The sequence below is a fragment of the Rhamphochromis sp. 'chilingali' genome (genome assembly GCF_963969265.1).
Source record: "Rhamphochromis sp. 'chilingali' genome assembly, chromosome: 15".
Classification (NCBI taxonomy): Eukaryota; Metazoa; Chordata; class Actinopteri; order Cichliformes; family Cichlidae; genus Rhamphochromis; species Rhamphochromis sp. 'chilingali'.
In genome coordinates this window covers 4,079,035-4,100,622 of record NC_137942.1, presented here as the reverse complement: position 1 = coordinate 4,100,622, position 21,588 = coordinate 4,079,035, and the positions used below count along the sequence as shown (strand labels likewise).

The 21,588-nt window shown below is 39.9% G+C and overlaps 3 protein-coding genes across 3 annotated transcripts; 2 read left to right on the top strand and 1 right to left on the bottom strand.

Annotated features, from left to right (window-relative positions):
* Positions 1-385: 385 nt before the first annotated feature.
* On the top strand, positions 386-2,045 carry LOC308411773 (protein NATD1-like). Its single transcript, XM_080905803.1, has 3 exons — positions 386-622; positions 1,295-1,413; positions 1,501-2,045. Exons 1-3 carry the CDS (start codon positions 469-471, stop codon positions 1,615-1,617), a joined length of 390 nt encoding a protein of 129 aa, XP_080761929.1. The 5' UTR covers positions 386-468; the 3' UTR covers positions 1,618-2,045.
* Positions 2,046-2,450: 405 nt separating this feature from the next.
* Positions 2,451-11,535, bottom strand: LOC308412226 (germ cell-specific gene 1-like protein). Its single transcript, XM_080906402.1, has 5 exons — positions 10,945-11,535; positions 9,293-9,340; positions 8,242-8,394; positions 5,976-6,087; positions 2,451-4,321 (listed from the first exon to the last, which is right to left on the bottom strand). The coding sequence occupies exons 1-5, from the start codon at positions 11,246-11,248 to the stop codon at positions 4,018-4,020; spliced, it is 921 nt and encodes a 306-aa protein (XP_080762528.1). The 5' UTR covers positions 11,249-11,535; the 3' UTR covers positions 2,451-4,017.
* A 7,018-nt stretch (positions 11,536-18,553) lies between these two features.
* Positions 18,554-21,500, top strand: rcvrna (recoverin a). Its single transcript, XM_080906061.1, has 3 exons — positions 18,554-19,068; positions 19,340-19,451; positions 19,547-21,500. Exons 1-3 carry the CDS (start codon positions 18,688-18,690, stop codon positions 19,663-19,665), a joined length of 612 nt encoding a protein of 203 aa, XP_080762187.1. The 5' UTR covers positions 18,554-18,687; the 3' UTR covers positions 19,666-21,500.
* The last annotated feature ends 88 nt before the right edge of the window (positions 21,501-21,588 follow it).

Here is a 21,588-nt window from a genome sequence, read left to right as displayed (position 1 = left end):
TCACTGGGTTAAATAAATCAATCATCTTGAAACACCTCTGGGCTCTTAATTGAACAGTTATTTTGAAGAAAAATCGAAATTAATTTGAACTTGAATTTCAATTGTGGGACATAAAAACTTCATGCATGGAACAATTATTCTTAAAAATCATTTTATAAACTCTGTTCCCAACCACAGATGTCAACTTGTGGTTCTTTCAGTGCCAAATTTCTCTCTTATAATGTCTCTCAGTAGAGAGTTACAGAAATGGAACCAATAATTATAAAAAATACTAGGATTACTGTTCTGATATGACAGTTTTCAGTGAAATGAATATCCTATGAATCCCATTATTTTGTTTTGAAGGTCAAAGGAATTTAATGATTAACTCCTGCCTCATGGCGCACTCTGGCGGACAAGTCAGAGAAGACCTGATCGTCGACGCGCTGTCGTGTTTTAGCTGTTTATTTAATTTAATTTTTAAAATAAATGGCTTTTAGAATACTTTCCAGAGTCTGTACACTGAGTCACGGACTGAAATCCTCTCAGACCGCCTTCAGTACGTTAAGCTCCGCCGGCAGTTTAAAGGTTGAACATGACCGACGTAACCAGCGCTTCACGGTCACCGCAGGCAGCAGTACTGGTAAGCACACAGCCCGAGTTGCAGCTCCCCTTCCCGCGTAGAGCCTCTAAGAGAGCCCGAGGTGTCGTCGCGGCCTGATGGAGGACATTTGAGATGATTAATTATTTTAAATTCAATATTGTGTTGTGTGATGTGTTTCTCTTTCAGTTGTTTATTTGGATCCCTCTCACACATAAATCCCTCTCACACATAAATTGTGTGTAGCAATCAGAGCGCTCAGCGAAATTCCATTTAAAAATGTGTGTTTTAATGGTTTCTTTGGTTAAAGTCAGCTTCTTTTTAACCCATATCAATGTCATATATTTTAAAGGGTTCAGTGCCACTTAGCTAAGAGATCGGCATACTTATTGTGATCTGTACTAATGTATTTTGGTGAAATCTTTGCTAAGTCAAGACCTAGCACAACAAGTTGCAGGGGAGAAGTTGGGGTTTAAATTAAGGTGTTTTTGATGGGAATTTGGTATTTTCTGTTCCAACTGATTTAATTTTGCTGAAAGTTTCACAAGTTCCCCATTTGAAAGAAAATGAGCTGTATTACTTTCTATGAAATAGCATGAGATAATTTAATCTAGGAAATACAAAAATCATGTGGTGATTTTTAATTTTTTTTTCTTCCTATAAGCATCTGCTTAATATTATTGTAATAAGGAGCCATTACTGTCCTCTTTCTAGCGGACCATGAATGTGGGGTGCTGAAATACAGATTCACTGGGGAGAAGGAGGTGGACCTGATGTCGACCTTCGTACCCGAGACATACAGGGGCCATGGTGTTGCAGCTCTGCTGTCGAGGGTAAAACTCCAGGTGTCAGTCAACTCGTTTCAGGTCATACGTGATTTTTTTCTGAGTAGTTTTAATGTTTGTTTTGTTTCTTAACAGGCTGCGCTGGACTTTGTGGTTGAAGAGAACTTAAAGGCTCATGTCTCCTGCTTGTACATAAAGAAGTACGTTGAAGAACAACCAGAGCAGAGATATAAAGAGTTTGTCATCACTTGACTGCAGCTTCTATGGCACCTACATGCTGTATGTCTGTGAAGGTTCTCAGTCATCCAGGTCTTCATAGTTTAAGGAGTCCAGACGCTTTTCTTTCCAAGCTCCTTAGACTACATACTGTAATTCTACCTCTAATTAACTACACTCGCACAGTGTGCAATGTACAATTGAGAAATCTCACATCATTCAATGTACATTTAAACAATTTTAAATGTAATGTGGACTATATTTGGATAAAATAACCAAAAATATAATTAAACCAATGGGTTGAAGGTGATATTTGTATTATAATAAGAACAGTTTAACAGATAAACTGTGATTCTTTTAAAAATATCAGACTGTGTGCATGCATGACTGAATTTTCTACCAATAAAATTCATTAAAATGTAATTAAAAACCTTTGTTATACTATACAAGCGTATTATTATATTATACATGCAGAATTATGTAGTTGATATGTAGAGTAAATAATACAATTTTTATATTAAAAAGTTTACATAAAGGGACATCTGCTCATTTCCACATGTATATTTATTCCTGGACCCCACTAGAGTAGCTTTGCATGAGTCACAGTTCAAAATAAGTTTTATTTATCTCATACTAGGCTTTGGTGTGACCCCTGACTTCATGCTCTGTTTGAAAGAAGCTTTCTGATGATTGGCTGCCCCACATAAACAGCAGATGAGTGGGACTTCAGGGTTGATTGACCATAAAGTGGATATCCCCACTGTATGAGATCATACAGAGGCAAGCGTGGGGAAAAAACCAAAACAAACTAGTAGAGTCTGAGATTTTAATTTACAGGAATTACTTTTATATACACTGACCTCATAATTTGACACTGTGGCCAGAGACTTTATGTATTTCTGTCTGTATATTAAGAAGGCAGTGTAGGTCCTAATCTGCAGTTAACAGAAGTGGACTAAAGCTAATTAGTGCAGTTGATTAAATTTTTCCTGGCTGATCAATCCAGCTTTAGACTGAGAGATTGCTTGCAATTAGCATAAATAGTAACTAATCACAGAATCATGCAGAGGCAAAAGTAGAAAAGACTTTGTAAACCTTAGTGTTTAAAGTATCCTATCTCACATGTATTACTTGTACATACTTTGACCTCTTTGGTTGAAACTTTGGCCATGTGTAATACAAACCATATGGAACTAAGACGCAGTGTAATGTAGAAGCTTGTTTAGGTATCAATGTTATTAGTAATATAACTCTGTTATAGTGAGCCTACGTTAATAAATGCAGCAGAATTAATCACAAAAAGAAAGATTGTGGGGAAAATGGGCTCCGGTGTTACCACGAGCCTCGAATCACAGATGAAATCAGCGTGTTTGGCGAGCACAGCTGGATTCTCGCCAGCTGATGAGATTAATTCCCCCACAGCAACAGCAGCAGCAGCATGACAAGAGATTGGCCACAATCGAGCGTTTAATTGGGTTTGCTTGCTAGTTTTTAGAAGAGCAACAAAGTCAGTGAAAAGCACAGCTGTATTTAATTTCATCTTCATTACATCCTCAGTGACACAAACTGTGAGCTCGAGAGATATTGTGTTTTTTATTGTCTGCTTTTGTTCCAACAGATGTCAATCTTACTCCTGTAAACATGTTTTCCTGCACTTCTGTGTCGGCCTGATGCTGTCAGCGTTTGAGTTACAGCATGTCTCACATCAAAAGTACCAGAGTATAAAGACAGCAGCTGTTTCAGGGGAGTTGACAGAAAAGGCAAATTCCTGATGTAACATCTTATCAAGAGATGTTCTTTAAAAAAAACAAATCCTGAACAGTCAGTCGTGGAGAATATCTACAAACTTTGCAGCTGTCTTGGGTTTTTTCATTGTTGGAGTGGCTGTTTTGTGATTGTTTCACAGGTTCAGTGGTTGTTTTGTATGTCTTGGCAGACATTTGTGTCCCAGTTTGCTATTTGACATTAATTTGTCATCTTTTTAAAATCTTTTATAGCTGACCGACTGTCCAACATCAGATGTTACTGGACACTTCAAACAGAGTCTAGTCTGTGCAGGTAGACCTGCGGTGATTCGGCGATACGTCCCTGATGGTACAGAATGAGGTAATTTTCTCTTCCTCTTGCTGAGCAGATCATTGAGCCTCGTTCTTCAGAGGACAGTTTGATCAAACATAAATGAAACAGGCTGGCTCAGCAGAAGCTAAAGCAGAAATGAAGGATCAGTCTTTCATCAGGAGCATTTACATCCAGTTTAGTGGGAAATGTAGCCCGTTTCCCTTCCCCACTTCTCACATTATCTTTTTTTAAGAACCAGACACATCTGGTGTGTGGAGAGGAACAAAATATACAAAAAAAGTCCTGAAGTAAATATTTAAATCCAAGAACAAGAGTCAGTGTAGGTCCAGGAAATCAACCCCAGAAACGTTTCCATCTTTAACAGTACGCCTCTCCTTGTGGTTCTGGTACATTGTCCATTTCGACCTCGTACGCTGTTCCTGTGGACGGCTTGTGGCCATTGACCGGCAGTTCTAGAGGTGCCTCGGCATCAACCGGCACAGTAGTCAGGTACATGTCCCACATCTGCTCGGGGACGTTCATCTCCATCATGTTCTGCTTTATCATCAGGCTCTTCTCGATGTTCCGCCGTTTGTATTTAAACTCGATGATTGTCTTTGTGTAGCGGTTCAGTGCCGTCACTGCAGACCCCATGCAGGTGCCGAAAGAGCCCCATGCTAATCTGTGGAGAGGGTTAAAAAGAGGGTTAGCCTACTGCTGAGCTGCAGCTGTAAGAACCCCAACAATAAACACGGCTCTACACAGACGTACCAGCAGTGTTGTTTGTGCTGTGTGCTATTTTAGTTTACAATCAAGAACTGGTAAAATGTAATCCCATTCCCAGGGCTTCTGTCGCCTTCCAACTCAGTAGTTGTAACTGTATCCAGTCCTACGGATATAACCAATCGTGTCAGCTACCTTGACAGCCGAGAGACAGACCTTTGCATTGACGACTTTTCAGTAACAAGTCCTCAGCTAATAAACATGCTCTTGATACTCCTCTTCTTCTGACTCTAACACTGATTATAATCTTCAGCTGTTTTTAGTATGACCCAAAATTAGCGATTGGGCCCATGAACTCACCAGCAAAGCATTTACTGAGTCTTTATTGTGAATAACTGGAATACATGCATCCATACACTGCAGTCATAATATCAACCCATCTGTCAACAAAAATAAAAACACAAATGGCAAAACTAAAACTCCCAGATTTTTGGGCAGGTATGCAACACTGCACAGTGTAGCAACAGACATGCCAAATCCTTCTCTTTAAATGTGCCCGGTACCCTTCATCTTCATTGTTCAGTGAGTACCATCTCTTCTGCACATAATCGCGTAGTTTTGGTGCAGTTAGTGAAAGCCAGTTGAACAATCTGACTGTTCCAGGTGCTCCTAATCAAATGTACCAATTAAAATGATCAAAAAGTGTGAGAATTTTTGTAAAAGCTGACGTTTTGGAAGTTTTTCATTCATGTGAAATACGTAAGTAATGCCACAACCAGGTATGGGCATCCCAGCAAATTCATCCCATGGTCAGACCGTGCAATGCTCAGAAAAGTGCAAAAATCCACAGAGCTAAAACTCACTTAAAGTTCATGACAGCAAAATTAAAAACATTCTGAACGACTATTGTGTGCAAAGGTTGCCAGCACAAAGCATGTTCTCTCTAAAAAGAACATGGCAGCATGGCTTAGGATTGCAGAGGTCAATCTGAACCAACCACAAGACTTCTGGAACAATGTCCTGTAGTTGACCATAATGCACAGCGCCACATTTAGAGAAAAACAAACACTGCATATCAACACAAACACTCCATACCAACTGTAAGCACAGTGGTGCAGGGGTTATGATTTAAGCTTGTTTTGACAGGTAAAAATCTTGGCCCAAGCTGCACCATACAACAGTTTATTATTTCAAACACAGGAGCAAAACTACAATAGAATGGCTATAAAAAGAAGAATCGAGGTGCTGTACCTGTGCAGAAATGTGAATGGGAAAGCATGCCTCACCTCAGAAGTGTGACTCCTGGAAACATAAACTACTGTTACAACCTCAGAAAGAGTCTGCTAGAGTTTGGCTGTGGACAGTAGAACCACTGTCTACCAATGTCCGGTTCATCATGGAATTTTTGAACTCAGTTAAACCCACAATACTGCTGCCTAGCTGACTGATCGAGCGCCTGCATACAATACGGTGGCTGTGGATGAGTCTCAAGCCAGAGAGGCAAAAGATTGTTTAGAAAATGGAAGGTAGTGAGCCTTAATTTGGGCCGTGATTATTTGATCTAGTGAGTAAAAATGTCAAAACAGCCAGAGATGAAGGTTAAAGTTGCTTACAAATAAGACCAGCTGTAGTCCCATGTTTTGGGTCTCCAATCTTCTGGCCCGGTGGCAACAGCCAGCTGGAATATGGTAGTAAACATCATGTGGGCCACCATCCCACAAAGGCCTGAGAACAAAAAAAGATAAAAAGACACCAAGTCAACAAGTGACTGCTCATTCAAACCGCAAAAAAAGACCAAAACTAAATTTAATAGAGTTGGGTTTGTGAATCTGTGACAACCGAGAGAGGACCATACTGATGGCTCTTTATCGTAAAAGTTATATGAAGCAATTTATTTGTGTATAAGATTAATATTTGGTTCTTTTAGAGGCTCGTACTGCTAAAGTATGAGTAAAAGATCACCTGTTTTAACATGGGAGTAGACAGATCCCTACTTCTTTAAGATTCCAATCTTTCCAGTTTTTATGCTGGATTTTTATGTTTTTCCTGCTAATATGTTTTTGTGTTATTTGTTTTCTATGCCTTTTGTCTTTTCAATGTTTTTTTAATGTTAATCTTGTTATGCTAATGTAGTGTTAGCATAACAAATTAAGTGTTTTAATACTGATATAATGTATTTCTGTTTTTAATAGAAATACATTGGTTTTCTAAAAATAATTTTTATGAATTAGGAGGGGTAAGAAAATAGAATTTAGTTGAATATGAACTGCACGGCCCCTTAGTTCCAGTTAATGAAACTCTTATTGATTCAACATATCAAGAAAATTTCATGGTCCCAACTTTGTGGGAACAGTTTGGGAATGGCCCCTTCCTGCTCCAGCATGACTGCACAGCAGTGCACAAAGCAAGCTCAAGAACAGTTTCCTCCCAAAAGCCATAACCATAAACACAGTTCCACCCCCCATTCCAAGGACTTCCTTCTATAAACCACCACCGTGCAATATTTAATTCTACGTGCAATAACTCAAACTATATATACATAACACTATTTATTTACATATTTATTTCCTTTTTTTACTGGATTGTATATTTGTACATTTTATATATTTTTTTCTCTAAATACTGTTCATATGTATATAATGCTGCAGAAACTGTGCATCTCATTGTACATCTGTATAGTGACAATAAAGGCATTCAATTCTATTCTATCCTCTAAGCTCCATAAAGACATGGGTGAGTGAGTTTGGTGTGCACAGAGTCCTGACCTAATTCATAGAACACCTTTGGGATGAATTAGAGTGGAGACTGTGAGGCAGGCCTTCTCATCCAGCATCAGTGTCTGACTGCACAAATGTGCTTCTGGAAGAATGGTCAAAATTCCCATTAAGTCACTCCTAAACCTTGTGGAAAGCCTACCAGAAGAGTTGAAGCCGTTATGGCTGCAAAGTGTGGGCTAACATCATAAAGCTAATGGATTAATGGGATGTCACTGAAACTCATATGCGTGTGAAGGCAGATGAGAGAATACTTTTGGCAATGCATTGTATTTATGATTTGTGAAAAATGATCACATGCAGTAAAAGACATAAACTCCAAGTGTGGATGATCCACATTTGTAAAACATTAAAAGAGTACATGAAATGACTGTAGTGACGGCTGAAGCCTGAAACATCCCTGTACAACGCATACGTGATTTTCTGACTGACTCTGGGTGAGGTGGACTGGCCTGCCTGATCCAGGCTCTCCCTCAATCAGCAGCCTGCCCCTTCACAGCTGCTTTTCTTGGGATTAACTAATAACAACAGGGGGGATGGGAGTCGGGGGATGGGGGGAGTTGAGGGGGCGGGAGGATGCTCCTCTGGGCAGGTCTTGGCGCAGTCCAAAACCGCAGCCCCGGCTTCAATCGGATTAGTCCAGAAACCAGCAAATCCTCCAAGGCAGCGAGTGGACGCAGAGCAGTTAGCTGCTGCGAGCGCTCGCTCACTGTCAGCCTCATCTCATCCAGCCACCATGACCTGCTGCCCTGCTGCTTTTATTTACCGCCACACGAGCTTCACCTATAATTTATCTCCATGTTTCTTGTCGATGTTAAAGGCTCTATACTTTAAGTCTCTCCTTATTTAGTATTTAAAGATTTAATCACGGGTTTAGGATAAAGTTGATTTAAGCAGTCAGCAGCTATAACTCCTCTTATGAGCAACTGTTGGCTTTAATAAACATGTCCCACCAACATCCATTTACAGAACATTTATCAGCAAAAAACAAAAAATTGTTTAAAGGTTTAATTAAAAGTAAAGAGGCATAAATGCTTAAGGGGAATTTAAGTTGTGAACATGAATGTTTTTATAACCTGCACTGGAGCTCATTATGCAGTGTTACCTGACAGGGCAGTGCACATGGCAGCAAAGGCACTGAGCTTCAGTTTGTTCATGACACTGAAGCAGGGGCACTGCTCCAGAGTCATCAGAGCCCCGCCCGCGAAGAGCAGGGTGAGGTACAGGGTCTCCGCCACGATACACAACCACAGCACTCCTGTGAATACAAAAAACAAACAAAAACAGGGAGGAAGCATAATCCTGCATGTCTAAAGGCAGACAAGCATGCATGTACAACAGGTCTGCTCATTTTATGTCTGGAGATCTGAATGAGTCTGTCTAGACTGCATGGATTTATAAAATCAGGACAGCAGCTGCTAATTCTAGATTCCTTACAAGCAAGACTTGCAAAGGTAAGATTTCTCAGTATGAGTGTAGTCGAAGGCCCTTTCCCAACCATTGTACTGAAACTGCATTAAGTTTTATAGCATTATTAGAAATAATGTTGGATAACATATTTAGAAAGTCACTGATACTTAGATATCAAGCATGTAAAATACTGTAAATCATCTTGAGGCATTCACGGTACATGTAAGTGTAAGACTGTGTCTTGGTTTAGAGACAGAGACATAATGTTTGTCGTTGTGAGACTCGAGTGTTTTATATGCCCCACATCCCCTGGACTCCTGAGCTGCATTAAATTAACCCAGTTAAAACTGGAATAACAACAGGTCAACAACAAGTCCATGTAATTTACATTGATTTAATTCATATTAGTTTATGGCAATGTTTTTAGTTTAAAATCTTCTTTAATACAAAGTCATGTTGCTTTTGTAAATTATCGTCCCGTTAAGCATCAAATAGAAACTAAAGACGGGCATAGATACCTAAGACCATGCAGCATCCTTGACTTATATTCAGATGTTTTGAAGCCCCAAAATGGCAAAATTGGAGATTCCCGAGCGGGCCTTTATGAACTAATGGTTGACATCGTGGGAACTATGTCCATCTTTTATATACAATCTATGGTATCCTCTTGAGGTCAAAGTACCCATAAGGTAACAGAAAACTCTAAGAAATCAAAAGACAGTTAAAAATATAAAAATCTCACCAACCTCTTTCATTTTCAGGTGCAATATCTGAGAATTCTCGACATTCAAACCCTGAAAAAAAAGGGGAAAAAGTAAGTTTTCTTATGTAGAAGAATCCACTTTGACACTAATCACGAAAACACCCTTAAAAGCTGCAATCCCCAGCATCAGTTGTACGCCGAAATTATTCGCTGGGTCATTCCAGCTCAAATCAACGTGGCCATTCTGCTCGACCATCTCCCGTTTGCTGTAAATTTCATTATGCACAGTTTGGACAAATACAAGAAAAAAGTTCTGTATAGATGGATTTAAAATTTCATAGCAGTCATTTTATATGCCCAAACTTTGGACCATAAACTTTTTATGCAAATTGAGCAGAAAATGTTCTACAAACTTTGCTGATTTAATATGGAATTCTTTTTTAAATGTGTATCTGTAAGAAAATCTCACATTCATGGTTATTTGTTCAATCAGCTATGCAATTCTTGTGATTGTCAATAAAATGAATTAAGTGCACTCAGTAGTATCAAAAATACTTACAAGTATTTTTTTTTACATGAAGTCATGACTTTTGAATATTATATATTTTTAAAAGTATATTTTGATATAATGTGAGTCCACAAACACTGACATCTTTGCACCGCAGCCACATATATAAAACTGATTGTAGCATCTGATGATATTGTTTTGTGATACGGCACCTTGGTGTTGGAGCTCCCAAGGAACTGACTCTTGTGCTCTGATCATATTGGTGAAAATCAGTAGACAATTTGGCTCTTAGTTGCATGCAAATCCTTATAAAAATGTATTTTTCTGAGATTTATTACCAGAGCTTATGAAACCAACTGGGGCGGCTTGCATGCAACAGCAATGGCTGTAATCTGGAAGCTTTACTGTTTGATTATTTTGCTCTGTAACAATGACACTTTCATACACCCTACATATGTCCTGTAACGTGAAATTTTTATAGTGAAATTTATTTCTCTTTGAAAACATTTGTATTTTTCTTCCTCCATACCAGGCAGATTGCTGCTTATCTGTCAGTATGATTCCTGTGGAAAGCATGTACACGTTTGTAATTAGGTTTTATGTTTCGCTTGATGAGATTTAGCTTTGACCTCAAGTAGAAAGCTGTAGTTATGATGCAACATGAAGGACCTTTTTGCAGTACCTGCATGCAGCATGTCACAGCTTTAATCCTAATCTGTACTTTGTCTTTTTCATTTTCCTCGTGCACTACCTTACTCCCTCCACAGGTGTAGCTTTTTCATTCGTTATTATTGGTCATAATGACCCAAAATATTACTTAAGAACAATATTGCACTGTTTGAAATGCTATTTTCCTATACACAGGCATAAAACAATAGGAAATCTAGCTAAAATGTGCTGAATTTAGACCTAAAGAGAATTTAACCCAGCTTACTCGAGTGCCAAAGCACACTCGCAGCTGTTTATCTCACCTTATCTGTGCATTATACATAAATGACCTTAAATGACTCAAGAGATTGCGTCCAGATGGTGCGATTCCAGTAACTGGGTTGACATTTATAAGCTGTAGATTAACTTGAGAGACTGTCTTGTGCGTTTACAGGAGCTGCTTCCTCCATTAGCTCTTCCTGTTTTTGAACGTCTGCAGCCCCAAAGCTAAAGGGCTGAAGAGCTTAGGGTCATCTTACCGTTCATGTCGGCCGCCTCCTCACAGGAGAAGAATATCCCCGTGTGGAACTTCCTCATCAGAAACTTCTCCTCCCCCGTCTCAAAGATGTACTGCACTAGGCGGCTGTCGTTGAGGTTGGTGCTGTTGAAGCGGATGCAGTACCACTCCTTCTTGTTCACCGGTGGGCCTGTGCAGAAGGGTTTGGCCACCTTCCTGGTCCCCTCGCACCAGTAGCTGGTGGTCACCGCGGATAAGGCAAAAGCAAACGCCACAAAGTTGAGGGTGAGCGCCAGAGAAGCCCGCCGCCCGCGCTCTAGCCTCATGGTCGAGGCAAGGCCAGAGGAGATGAAATGAAAAGGCAACTAATCCTGGCTTTTGATATGTAGCCACCGTGTTTCGCCTCCCAGCGGATATATCAAATCTTCATAATCTTGTTGCATTTGGGGCTCCTTGGGTGAGAAGTGTGTACATCCCTCTGCCGGCTCTTCTGATGTGCTGCCACCTTGATGAAAGGGTGCATCCTCTGCACTCCCACAGAGACAATAGAAACCCATGGCACTATTGGTTTTCCTTCATTTGAACTCGTAAACTGTCCCCTCTGTGCTGCCACTCCAAACTCATCGCTCCTCCCCTTCTACAAAGCTCTGCCTGCAACATTATCCATTACAAATGGCAAATTATAGTCCAGACTTCCTTTGAACATATTAGCAAAAAGCAAAGATTACAACAAGCTTAGATTGTAATCCAGAAGCAGGCTCTTCCCTGAGTTTCCTGCATTTGCAAAGTAATTGCAGCCGCAGGCATAAGATCAAGTCCCTTTTTACAGTTGGTGACCTGTGACATAATGTGGACAGTCTCATATGAAAATCCATTCACTGCGTGTGTGTGCAAGCAGGGCAAATCTCTTCTAATAGCCTGCTGATGTAGCACACAAATGAAGACAAACTACTTAGAAGTACAGTATCTGAAGGAGACAGATGGTTGGAGGAAACATCTGCTGCCTTTACTCTGATGCTTTTGTCTATAATTTGCTGTCTTTAAACTTGTCGTAATTTTCTGCAGCTCAAGAGTTTCGCTAACAAATGTGTCGTCTTTGCTTTGACCTATAGACAAATGACTTTAAAAGCTGACATGCGCAAGTGTCGTGCGTAAGTTCCTCAAGTCTCATCTATTATTAGAGACTTTCTATGGAGAATGTCGAGTAAATCAAACAGACTTGCTCTACTTAAACGTGCCTTTGGAAACATTTATCATCCATCACAGTCTTTTCATTTTCAATGTCCCAACAGATTTTGATGTAAACAAAGACTTTTGCCTCAAACAGCAAGTAGGCAGTGCATGAAAAACAGACACTTGGCCCTGTGAAGCTCTCCAAACTTAGCTGATTCCCAGCTGTTAATGGTGTTTTACAGATTGTGAAGCTGGCATTCACAGGTGGTGAACTCCAACGTGATTACCATCACGAACTCTAACAAAAACACTGATGTTGTCTATTGTTTTGCTACCATCAAAATTATTGTTTAAGGGTACAAATAATAAGTACAAACTACAAAAATTATGCTTCCTGTATTTGCCACTTCAGGCTGATGTTAAAATACGAAAATGGCACTTAAGCATGATAATTAGTATGCTAACTGTGTCGTACAATAAACCACGTAGCAGCTTCTATGGACAGTTTCTCTCTTTGTAGCAATTGTAGAAGTTGAACTGCTTCATAATGCTGAGTGATTGGATACTGCAAAGCCAATCCACCATAACACTTATTCTGGAAGAAATCAGTGTCTAACTTTGTAAGCATTTTGGCAGAAATATTTTGTTTTAATTTAGGGATTTGAGATTACATAATTTTTCTAGTTATGACTTCAGAGTACTCTGAGACAGTAGCAATGTCTATTTCAAGTAAAACTACCAAAACAACAACAACAACAAAAAGATGCCATTTTAGAAGACCTGTTTCTTTATTGTTTTGGTAGTTTTAGCTGTTAGCCTCGATGAAATTAACTGTAATAACCTTGGTGGTCCCTGAATTAGGACAAATCACAAGTGGACCAGAGAGGGTTCTAGAAAATCATCTCTTGGTGCCCACAAGAGGCAAAACTAATGCAGCGGCTAGCTCAATGGGGCGGCCCCCAGAATCCCCACATAGGGGTCCAAAAGGGCAGCCCACAGTTCACCTACAACCAAGCTTGCTAGCTCAGCCGATAACTTCAGTTATGTACATATAGGAAAACTATTGTTAGCTAACATTAGAAGAAAGCTAGTTTTATGTAATGATGCCCATCTGGGCAAAAGTGGAAAGCTGCCAAAAGAGCACTCAACTTTATTGTTTTCAAAGGTGTCTCTGAGCTGTTGTGTCCAATAAATAATGCTAGCAAACACTGATGTCGCTGCTCACACAGTCAAACTGCAAGTTATTGCAAATTAAACTAAAATACTGTATGAAATAGATGAGACTGTGTAATTGTTTCTAAATCTTAAGGCTGATTTGGTAACTTTGTTTGCCAATTAATTATCTCCAGGTTACCTGTATCTTAGTTGCTAACATTATCCTTGCAAGTTTGCTAGATTACTGTAGATTACTTTGATAACTAAAGTAATTCCAACTTACTTAACTGATTTAGCCATCAACAAATCATGTAATGGCATGAAACAAACATATATTGTCACGGTTTGGCAGGGCAAACCGTGGGGATGTAGGGAAGGAGGACCCAGGCGCGGAGCTCTGTGTGTAAACAGTGCGTTTATTTACAGTGAAAAAACAACAATAAATCCCCGTGCTCTCCCCTGACTCCCGTGTCGTGTCTCTCCGTGAAAAGTCCGTGTCTTAGTGCTCTCCGCTCCCGTGTCTCAGCACTCCTCGTGCTGGCTGCTGTCTGGCGCTCCACACTTCTCCTGGGGACACAATAAAAGCAGCCGTCAGGACACATACAACCGTGGGGACACACACATTAACTAAGCTCAACTGGATGACTAACGTGGAGTCTCACACAATGATCCCACACCAATGGGAGCGACCAAGACTCTCCTAAGTAGCTCCCCCGACGAGCCCTGATCAGCAGCAGGTGTGTGGCAGGAGCTTCGGGTGTGGCCAGTCCCCTAGCAGGGCCACACCCACCAGGCCTGCAGGTGCTTGACATCCATCCTACAGCCAAACACATATATACACACACCCACACCTGCCTATACAGAAATGTGGACACAGAACAGCAGCACAGTATCACCTATACATATAACAATATAATTCATAACTGCTGACATAAATAACTAACAGCGTGGGGCAGTTAGCCAGTTAGCTGTAACCTAACTGTGCAGCATGTATTTGACATTTTGCCCAAGTTGTTATAAGTACTGAAACTCAGGTGTACAGTATATGCACTGGTCTCTCAGTTTTTGTTTACACTGCCCTGTGTACAGTAGTGTGAGCACTGGCAGCTGTGCAGATCATTTAACTGCCCTGGAATTGTAAACTCCTTTAAAGTATCCGAGATGTCGAATTTTCCCTCTCATCATCCTCATCATGTTTTTGGAGTCAAATCGAGTCAAATCCAGAACACACTCAAACGATTCATATAAACTAAAACACAAAAGCTTAAAAAGAAACTACTCCGGGATTAGTGTGATGAAAATCCACAGTAATGACCACGATAAACTCATGTAGGGACAATTTGACTTAACCGTGTTACACAATGTCCACTACAGTCATAAGATTTAAAAGACAAGGCCATATTAAAATGGGTTTCATCTGGAGTAGACACTGATAGAAAATAAACAATAACAAATAATATAAGGGGGATTTTTGACCGTCTGTATGTTTGCCTCATTGCTGGCATTTATATGGTAAGTAGGCATAGACTTTTAGTGATTCCTCTGAATGCACATAGATTATACTGAACATTAGCTTCCATGTAATAAATTACAACCACAGGATACTTAAGTCCAGCGTTACACTTGATGAAGTGGTAAGCCGGTTGGTACAATGAACAGTTCCCAGGCTCATTGCTTTTTACATAATAATACCTGCCAGTTTGCGAATGACAGATGTGAGGTTTGAGCGAATGCCTTTTCCCCTGACGTACAGATGCTCAACATTTTGTGCAATTGTGAACTAAACCTAAACGATTATGTAAAAGTATGTGATGGTATTTTAAATGTGAAATGAATGACCTGGACTTTACCTAATCTGATTTTGCAAAGGTAGATGCAGATTTACACAGAGACTCTCCCGGATTATGTTTATGCATAAAGGAAAATTTAGGATTGCTTTGTCCAACTTTAACTTCATTTAAAATGCAGAAAAATCCAAATAAATGTGCACTGGCTTTCACTTCATTCACCAAAGCTGGTACACCTTGCACAGGATGAAACAGGATTATAATCAGCTGTTATGTGTGTCAGCAGTGACCTCTTGGTCCCTGACGCGTGAGAGCTGCCGATAGATTATTGTAGATTAATTCTGATGCTGATCACAGTATAGCACAAATACTCAGTTGTGGTTAGAAGTTTACATACACTCATCGTGGGCATGAATGTTGTCATTTTGGGCTTTTAATGATTTCTTTGAATTGTTCTTTTTCAGGGTGTAATCATCGTACAACATAAATGTTTAATCACTTTTAAAAAACATGAATCGGATACACCAGTTTTCATTTATTTTTGATTTTCTCGAATCCACACAGATTAAAAAGTATATGTTCAGGATCAAGTATATACATAGACCCACTTGAATCTTTTAATAAGTGGTACTGAAGGTTTAAGAATGTCTTTAATCTTGATAAAACCCTCAATTGGATTGACCAGTGCTGAGGACAATGGGAAACTCAGGGATCTAAGAAGGAAACATGGCGATATACACAAGTTGGAAGGTCTCTGTAGATTTGAAAATTACCAGATAACTGTATTGAAGTACAAATTATTCAATGTGTGTGCCAATGTCTGGAAGGAGACCGAAACTGTCTTTATTTGTCAAATTGTTTGACATCACAAACTGATTGTTATTGTATTGTTTCTTAATGGTTTCTTTAATGGTTAATACACCAGTACGCATAAGCTTTCAATATGATGTCTTTAATGCTAAAACATAATTGTTGTTATCTATGATTTTTCAAATTTACTGTTTTACAAATACTGTTATATTAATACTACTTTAAATATTAGTACCTTATAACATACAGTTGATTAATTGTTTTCCTAAAATTCAAAATGCAATAATTTGCTTTTTAAGTCTTCCGATTTCTCTTAAAATCAGAGACATTTTTTTATTTTGCTCCTGGTCAGTTTCATTACTTTTATTCTTTTTGATTATTTTTTTTAAAAATGGGGCTTTTCTTCCTCATTGGGCTGCAAAGTTATGTTTGCACTTAATTCGGAAAAGGCGTATCATCGGGCGTAAGTATGTTTGCGGCTGTTTGTCCCCAGATAAGATTATCTGTGTCTCCACTATAATAGTCTTGGACCAGATTACAGCACAATCTGCTGCAGTGGTGGGAAACCTGCAGTGACTGAAGGTAATTACAAATGGACAGTTTCTGGTGTTTAAGCCTCTGCAGCTCTCTTTAGGGCAACCAAACTCAAACACTTGGCAACAAATGGCCCAAACCACCCAGTAACATATGATTAATTAACCTCATGTGGTGGCTGGATCATCTCTGACACCCCCTTCATTGCACTTTGAGCTGTTTCTTTGTCTTTTTCCTGTCACATCACATTCAGGCATTTGACCTAACTGACCCACATCGTGAAAACAATTTAATATTCAACCTAAGACACTGCTGTTCTTGATGCGCGCTCAATCATGCAGGTAAGTAAATCCCAAAAAGTTGATTCTGTTCATCTGGACGTAGCGTTTTCAGTGGGCGAAACGTTTCGTCACTCATCCAAATGACGGTCTCAGCTGACTGCATGTTTATCCAAACTTGGTGGGCGATCGTGGCTCAAGAGTTGGGAGTTCGCCTTGTAATCAGAAGGTTGCCGGTTCGAGCCCCGGCTTGGACAGTCTCGGTCGTTGTGTCCTTGGGCAAGACACTTCACCCGTTGCCTACTGGTGGTGGTCAGAGGGCCCGGTGGCGCCAGTGTCCGGCAGCCTCGCCTCTGTCAGTGCGCCCCAGGGTGGCTGTGGCTACAATGTAGCTGCCATCACCAGTGTGTGAATGTGTGTGTGAATAGGTGGATGGCTGGATATGTAAAGCGCTTTGGGGTCCTTAGGGACTAGAAAAGCGCTATATAAATACAGGCCATTTACCATATTTACCAAACTTATAAACAGTACCTTTTCACAGTGGCTGAACTTAGCACACTGAATAACCAATGGGCTGTGAGATCAGTTCCTTGATCATAAATATGGAAAATATCATGACCACTGATCAACAACCACTGATCAAAGACCATGAGTACCATTCACAGAGAGCTGGGGAATGGCTGCAATCACAGCATTGTAAGATGGTTAAAGTGGTTACCCTTAGGCCCCCTCCTCGATTCAGAGATGGTCTTTTTCTTCTCAGGTAAATGGTCATCCTCATCATTGAAAGAGTGTCCACTGGCTTGTAGGTGTAAATAGACTGCGGAGTCCTGGCCTCCGCTTAGCCAGAGTTTTTTGGTTTCCTCGATGTCTGCCACTTTTCATATCCTCCCCGTTGAATTAGATGTTTTGGTCCCCCGAGTTAATGTGATCCATGAATTGTGGTCCTGAGATGTATCATCAATGAACTGACTCACAGCCCGTTATTAGCTCACTGGGTTAATTTCAGTCATTGTGCAAAGGTACTGTTTATAAGGTTGGCAGTCAGCTGAGACTGAACAAATCACTTGGATGAATAACTAAACATTTCTCCTACTGAAAAAGTTCCAGATGAACAGAATCAACTTTTTGGGCTAACATTGCAGAAACAATGATTAGCACGGTTACCAGCAAGAAGATCCTGTAGTCCAGGGTTTTCTGTGTGGCGTTTGCATGTTCTACCCATGTTTGCATGGCTTCTCTCCAGGTACTCCGGTTTCCTCCCATGGTCCAGAGACATGCAGTTAGTGTGGTTAGGTTAACAGACGATTCTAAGTTGCCCATAAGTGTGAATGGTTGTCTGTCTCTTTGTTAGCCCTGCGACAGACTGGCAACCTGTCCAGGGTGCACTCTGCCTATCGCCCTAAGACAGCTGGGATAGGCTCCAGCCTCCCCTTGACCCTCAGTTGGATAAGCAGAAGAGAATGGATGGATGTATTAACATAAAGATGATTTTGGAAATTACCAAAACTGTTAATTTAGGACAGCTGTAGAATAAACCTTACATTGGGTGGTGGTCTAATACATTTGTTTAACACTGTCTGGTTTAGTGTAAGCAAATTCCTCCCTAGTGGCAATGATAAAAGATGGCACCAGTCTATGCTCGTCTTTCTTTGGCCCCAAAGTCAGTATTATTATACTTCAACCCTGTAACTAAATATTAGAGTGTATTTACACAAATTCTGCTTAAAAAGGCAAATATCCTCCCAGATGTTGAGCTTCTAAGTAACGGCCACCTGCCGCCTTTAATCCGCTGCGCTTGCCTCCTGTATTTAACTCTGTCTTCAATATAAAGGTGTCATAGCAGTGTGACGCAGTTATCCCCCTTAATCTTCAAGACAGCTGTCTGGATTTAGGCAGTGATGATCATAATCCCATTTGGCACCTTGAGGGGCTCGACAGAGCGAACACAAGACAGAGCGCACAAACTCCACAGAAGTTTAACGGCCAATCGCAGGAGATACAAGAATTTAACCTTTCTTGATCAGGATGGGGAATACTAAGAGCAGCGCTTTGTCAAAGGAGCTCCTGGAAGAGCTGAAGTCCAACACCAAATACACAGAGGCCGAACTGTGCACCTGGTATCAGTCCTTCCTCAAGGAGTGTCCCAGTGGGAGGATCAGCAAGCAGCAGTTCGAGGGCATCTATGCCAGCTTCTTCCCAGACGCGGACCCCACGGCGTATGCGCGGCACGTTTTCAGGAGTTTCGACACTAATGCAGACGGAACTTTGGACTTTAAGGAGTACATCGTCGCTCTGCACCTCACCTCCGGGGGAAAGACTCTGCAGAAGCTGGAGTGGGCTTTTGGCCTCTATGATGTGGATGGAAATGGAACCATCAGCAAAAATGAAATCCAAGAGATTGTTCGGGTACCTATACTTCATACTAATTTTATCTGTTCTGAATACACTAAAATTACATGACTAAACTGAATTCGCGTTACATTCATCTATTGAATAATCACGATCACTTCTGTGAATGTGTAAATGGACCTTTGATGATTTCAATTTTAAGCCACAGCCTCCTCTAAATTATTCCACTTACAATTACTCAAAGAAAATGTAATATTCTGACGAATATTTGATTAAATTCATCATGAATCATTGGTTAAACCTATAAAATGCGTTTACTCTCCTGCAGTCAATATTCAACATGATTCCTGCTGACGCACAGAAGAAGCTCCCTGAGGATGAAAACACGCCGGAGAAAAGGGCTGAAAAAATCTGGACATTTTTCGGAAAGAAGGAGAACGGTAAACCACACTTTATTAACTCTCATCTCGTTATCTGCTGCACCTTTACAAGGCACAAGCATTTTGTTGACGCTTCTTTTTTTGGTTCTTTGCAGATAAAATCTCAGAGGGAGAGTTCATTCAGGGCGTGATGGACAACAAGGATATCCTACGCTTGATACAATATGATGAACCTCAGAAAATCAAAGACAAGCTGAAAGAGAAGAAGCAGTAGAGTACAGGCTAAAAACAGAGCAGAAAAAAACCTCACATGGTTTTAAGACTGATTTCTGTGGCTATATTTTAACCGCTTTAACCACATTTCTCATTTTTTATTGTAATTAATCATGTTCATGTTCTTTCTGGTAAACTAGTTAAACAGTGTTTCATTTTTTGTCATTGCAAGTAGTAATTAAATAGGGTGATTAGGCACATTTGATAAAATAAAATAAAATAGAAGCTGAACAACTGTGCAATGGATGAATTTTAAACAGTGTAACCGCTCAGGCTAGAACAGGGATGGCAACGTGAATGTTGGGAGTCAAAACAGTGTTCACGTTTAATTGACCAGAATCAATTTCTTCACATTTTTACTTGTGTTGCAATAAATTTTATTAATAACTCCTTTGTGGATCCATATTCACACTTTACAAAGGTATCCATAGGCTGGATTGGACGTTTTTGGCGTGTCCGTTTTGTTTAGCCTCCTTGGTTTAGATGTTGTACTTTGTGTAAACGAGCTGATTTCATGCAGTTAAATCTTTAAATCACACAATTTACAATGGACAGCGCACAAGTTTGTTGGTTATTTTAGTTTGTTCAATTTTGTTCAAATATGTTTTGTACGTTTTTTGTGTAGTTGTGGCAGTGAACACGTTAACTCATTATTTGTTTAAATGTTCTCTTTTGTGTACATGAAAATGAAAACCTGTCTGTAAAGGTGTATGTGTGTTATGTGTTGTGCTTTTAAAGTGTCGTTGTATAACATGGTAATATCCACCAAGGACACTTCAGCCATGTCCTCGACTCTTTTAAAAAGCAGTGTGTCTGAAACATGCATTTTGAACACACTTCCTTTCCACTTGGAATTTGTTTTAACTGATATATTTGTAGTGTTTGCACTGTTTCACAGAGTGACTCATCTCAACCAACTGTAGTTTATATACAACTTTATTTTGGATTATCTTTACACATATATTTACTCTGGTTTGGTTTCCAATGAAACTTAGTTTGGTTTCTGTATTTTAATTCTTAAACGTTTTTAATTACATTTATATTATCTGGACTATTTATTAAACAGCCACTAGACACACCACTGATTTTTATATTAAACAGGTGGAAAATACAAATGAGGACAGAATTATTTGCTCCCTTGTGAAAATTCCTATTTTTAAAGGTAATTTGGAGAGGGAAGGAATTTGCAAAAGCTTTCCCAAACATCCTACTGTTATTTTGGATGCTTATATTTCTTTACTTTGTATACAGAAACAATATTATTTCACATTAACTACCCCCGATGATAACAGTCACTGTGTATCGTTTTTCCTTTTCTGCAGTCTGTTGTTTTAGTCGGTTGATCTGATGGTCTTCTGTCATGAACTTTGGACTTCAGTTCACCCCACAGATTTTCAGTGGGATTCAAGTCAGGGCTTTGTGACATAATCAGCGTCACTCTGAGAACGGGGTATAGTTTCATTCAATCTTTCCTCGGGTTGTCCTCGGCATGCCTCAGTCTGGCTTGAATGTGCCTCTTCTGCAGAGTTTTTCTTGGTCCACAGTCTCAGAGTGCATTTCTCTGCAGGCTTCTAGTGATTGTCTTTTCTGTGAATACACATCCCTACTTGGCTAACTCCTTCACTATCGTCTTGGCAGTTGTCCTGGGGTTAGTAGACACATCTCTCACTAGTTTTGTTCACTTCCTACCTCCACCAGACTTGTTCTGTACTGTATGGCTCTTTTTAAATATCTTAATACTTCTCACTCCAGTTCTTGAAATGCTGTGATAACTTTAGATCTTCATCTCCTGCTTCGTCTAAACTGATTTCTTTTGTTTTTAGAATGATATTTTCTCAAGTGACAGCTCAAACCCTTGCTGAAGTTTTTATACTGTGTAAATTGGAAGATAACACATAGTTTTAGCCTGTTTTACAAGCACAGC

Excerpts from the sequence above, each read along its gene's own strand:
- LOC308411773 (XM_080905803.1), top strand. The coding sequence starts at position 469 with ATGGCTTTTAGAATACTTTCCAGAGTCTGTACACTGAGTCACGGACTG. Across the intron at positions 623-1,294 it reads CACCGCAGGCAGCAGTACTG|CGGACCATGAATGTGGGGTG; the intron begins GTAAGCACACAG and ends TCCTCTTTCTAG. Across the intron at positions 1,414-1,500 it reads TTGCAGCTCTGCTGTCGAGG|GCTGCGCTGGACTTTGTGGT; the intron begins GTAAAACTCCAG and ends GTTTCTTAACAG.
- LOC308412226 (XM_080906402.1), bottom strand. The coding sequence starts at position 11,248 with ATGAGGCTAGAGCGCGGGCGGCGGGCTTCTCTGGCGCTCACCCTCAAC. Across the intron at positions 8,395-9,292 it reads TGCACCTGAAAATGAAAGAG|GAGTGCTGTGGTTGTGTATC; the intron begins GTTGGTGAGATT and ends TTGTATTCACAG. Across the intron at positions 4,322-5,975 it reads GACTACAGCTGGTCTTATTT|ATTAGCATGGGGCTCTTTCG; the intron begins GTAAGCAACTTT and ends CCCTCTCCACAG.
- rcvrna (XM_080906061.1), top strand. The coding sequence starts at position 18,688 with ATGGGGAATACTAAGAGCAGCGCTTTGTCAAAGGAGCTCCTGGAAGAG. Across the intron at positions 19,069-19,339 it reads AAATCCAAGAGATTGTTCGG|TCAATATTCAACATGATTCC; the intron begins GTACCTATACTT and ends ACTCTCCTGCAG. Across the intron at positions 19,452-19,546 it reads TTTCGGAAAGAAGGAGAACG|ATAAAATCTCAGAGGGAGAG; the intron begins GTAAACCACACT and ends GGTTCTTTGCAG.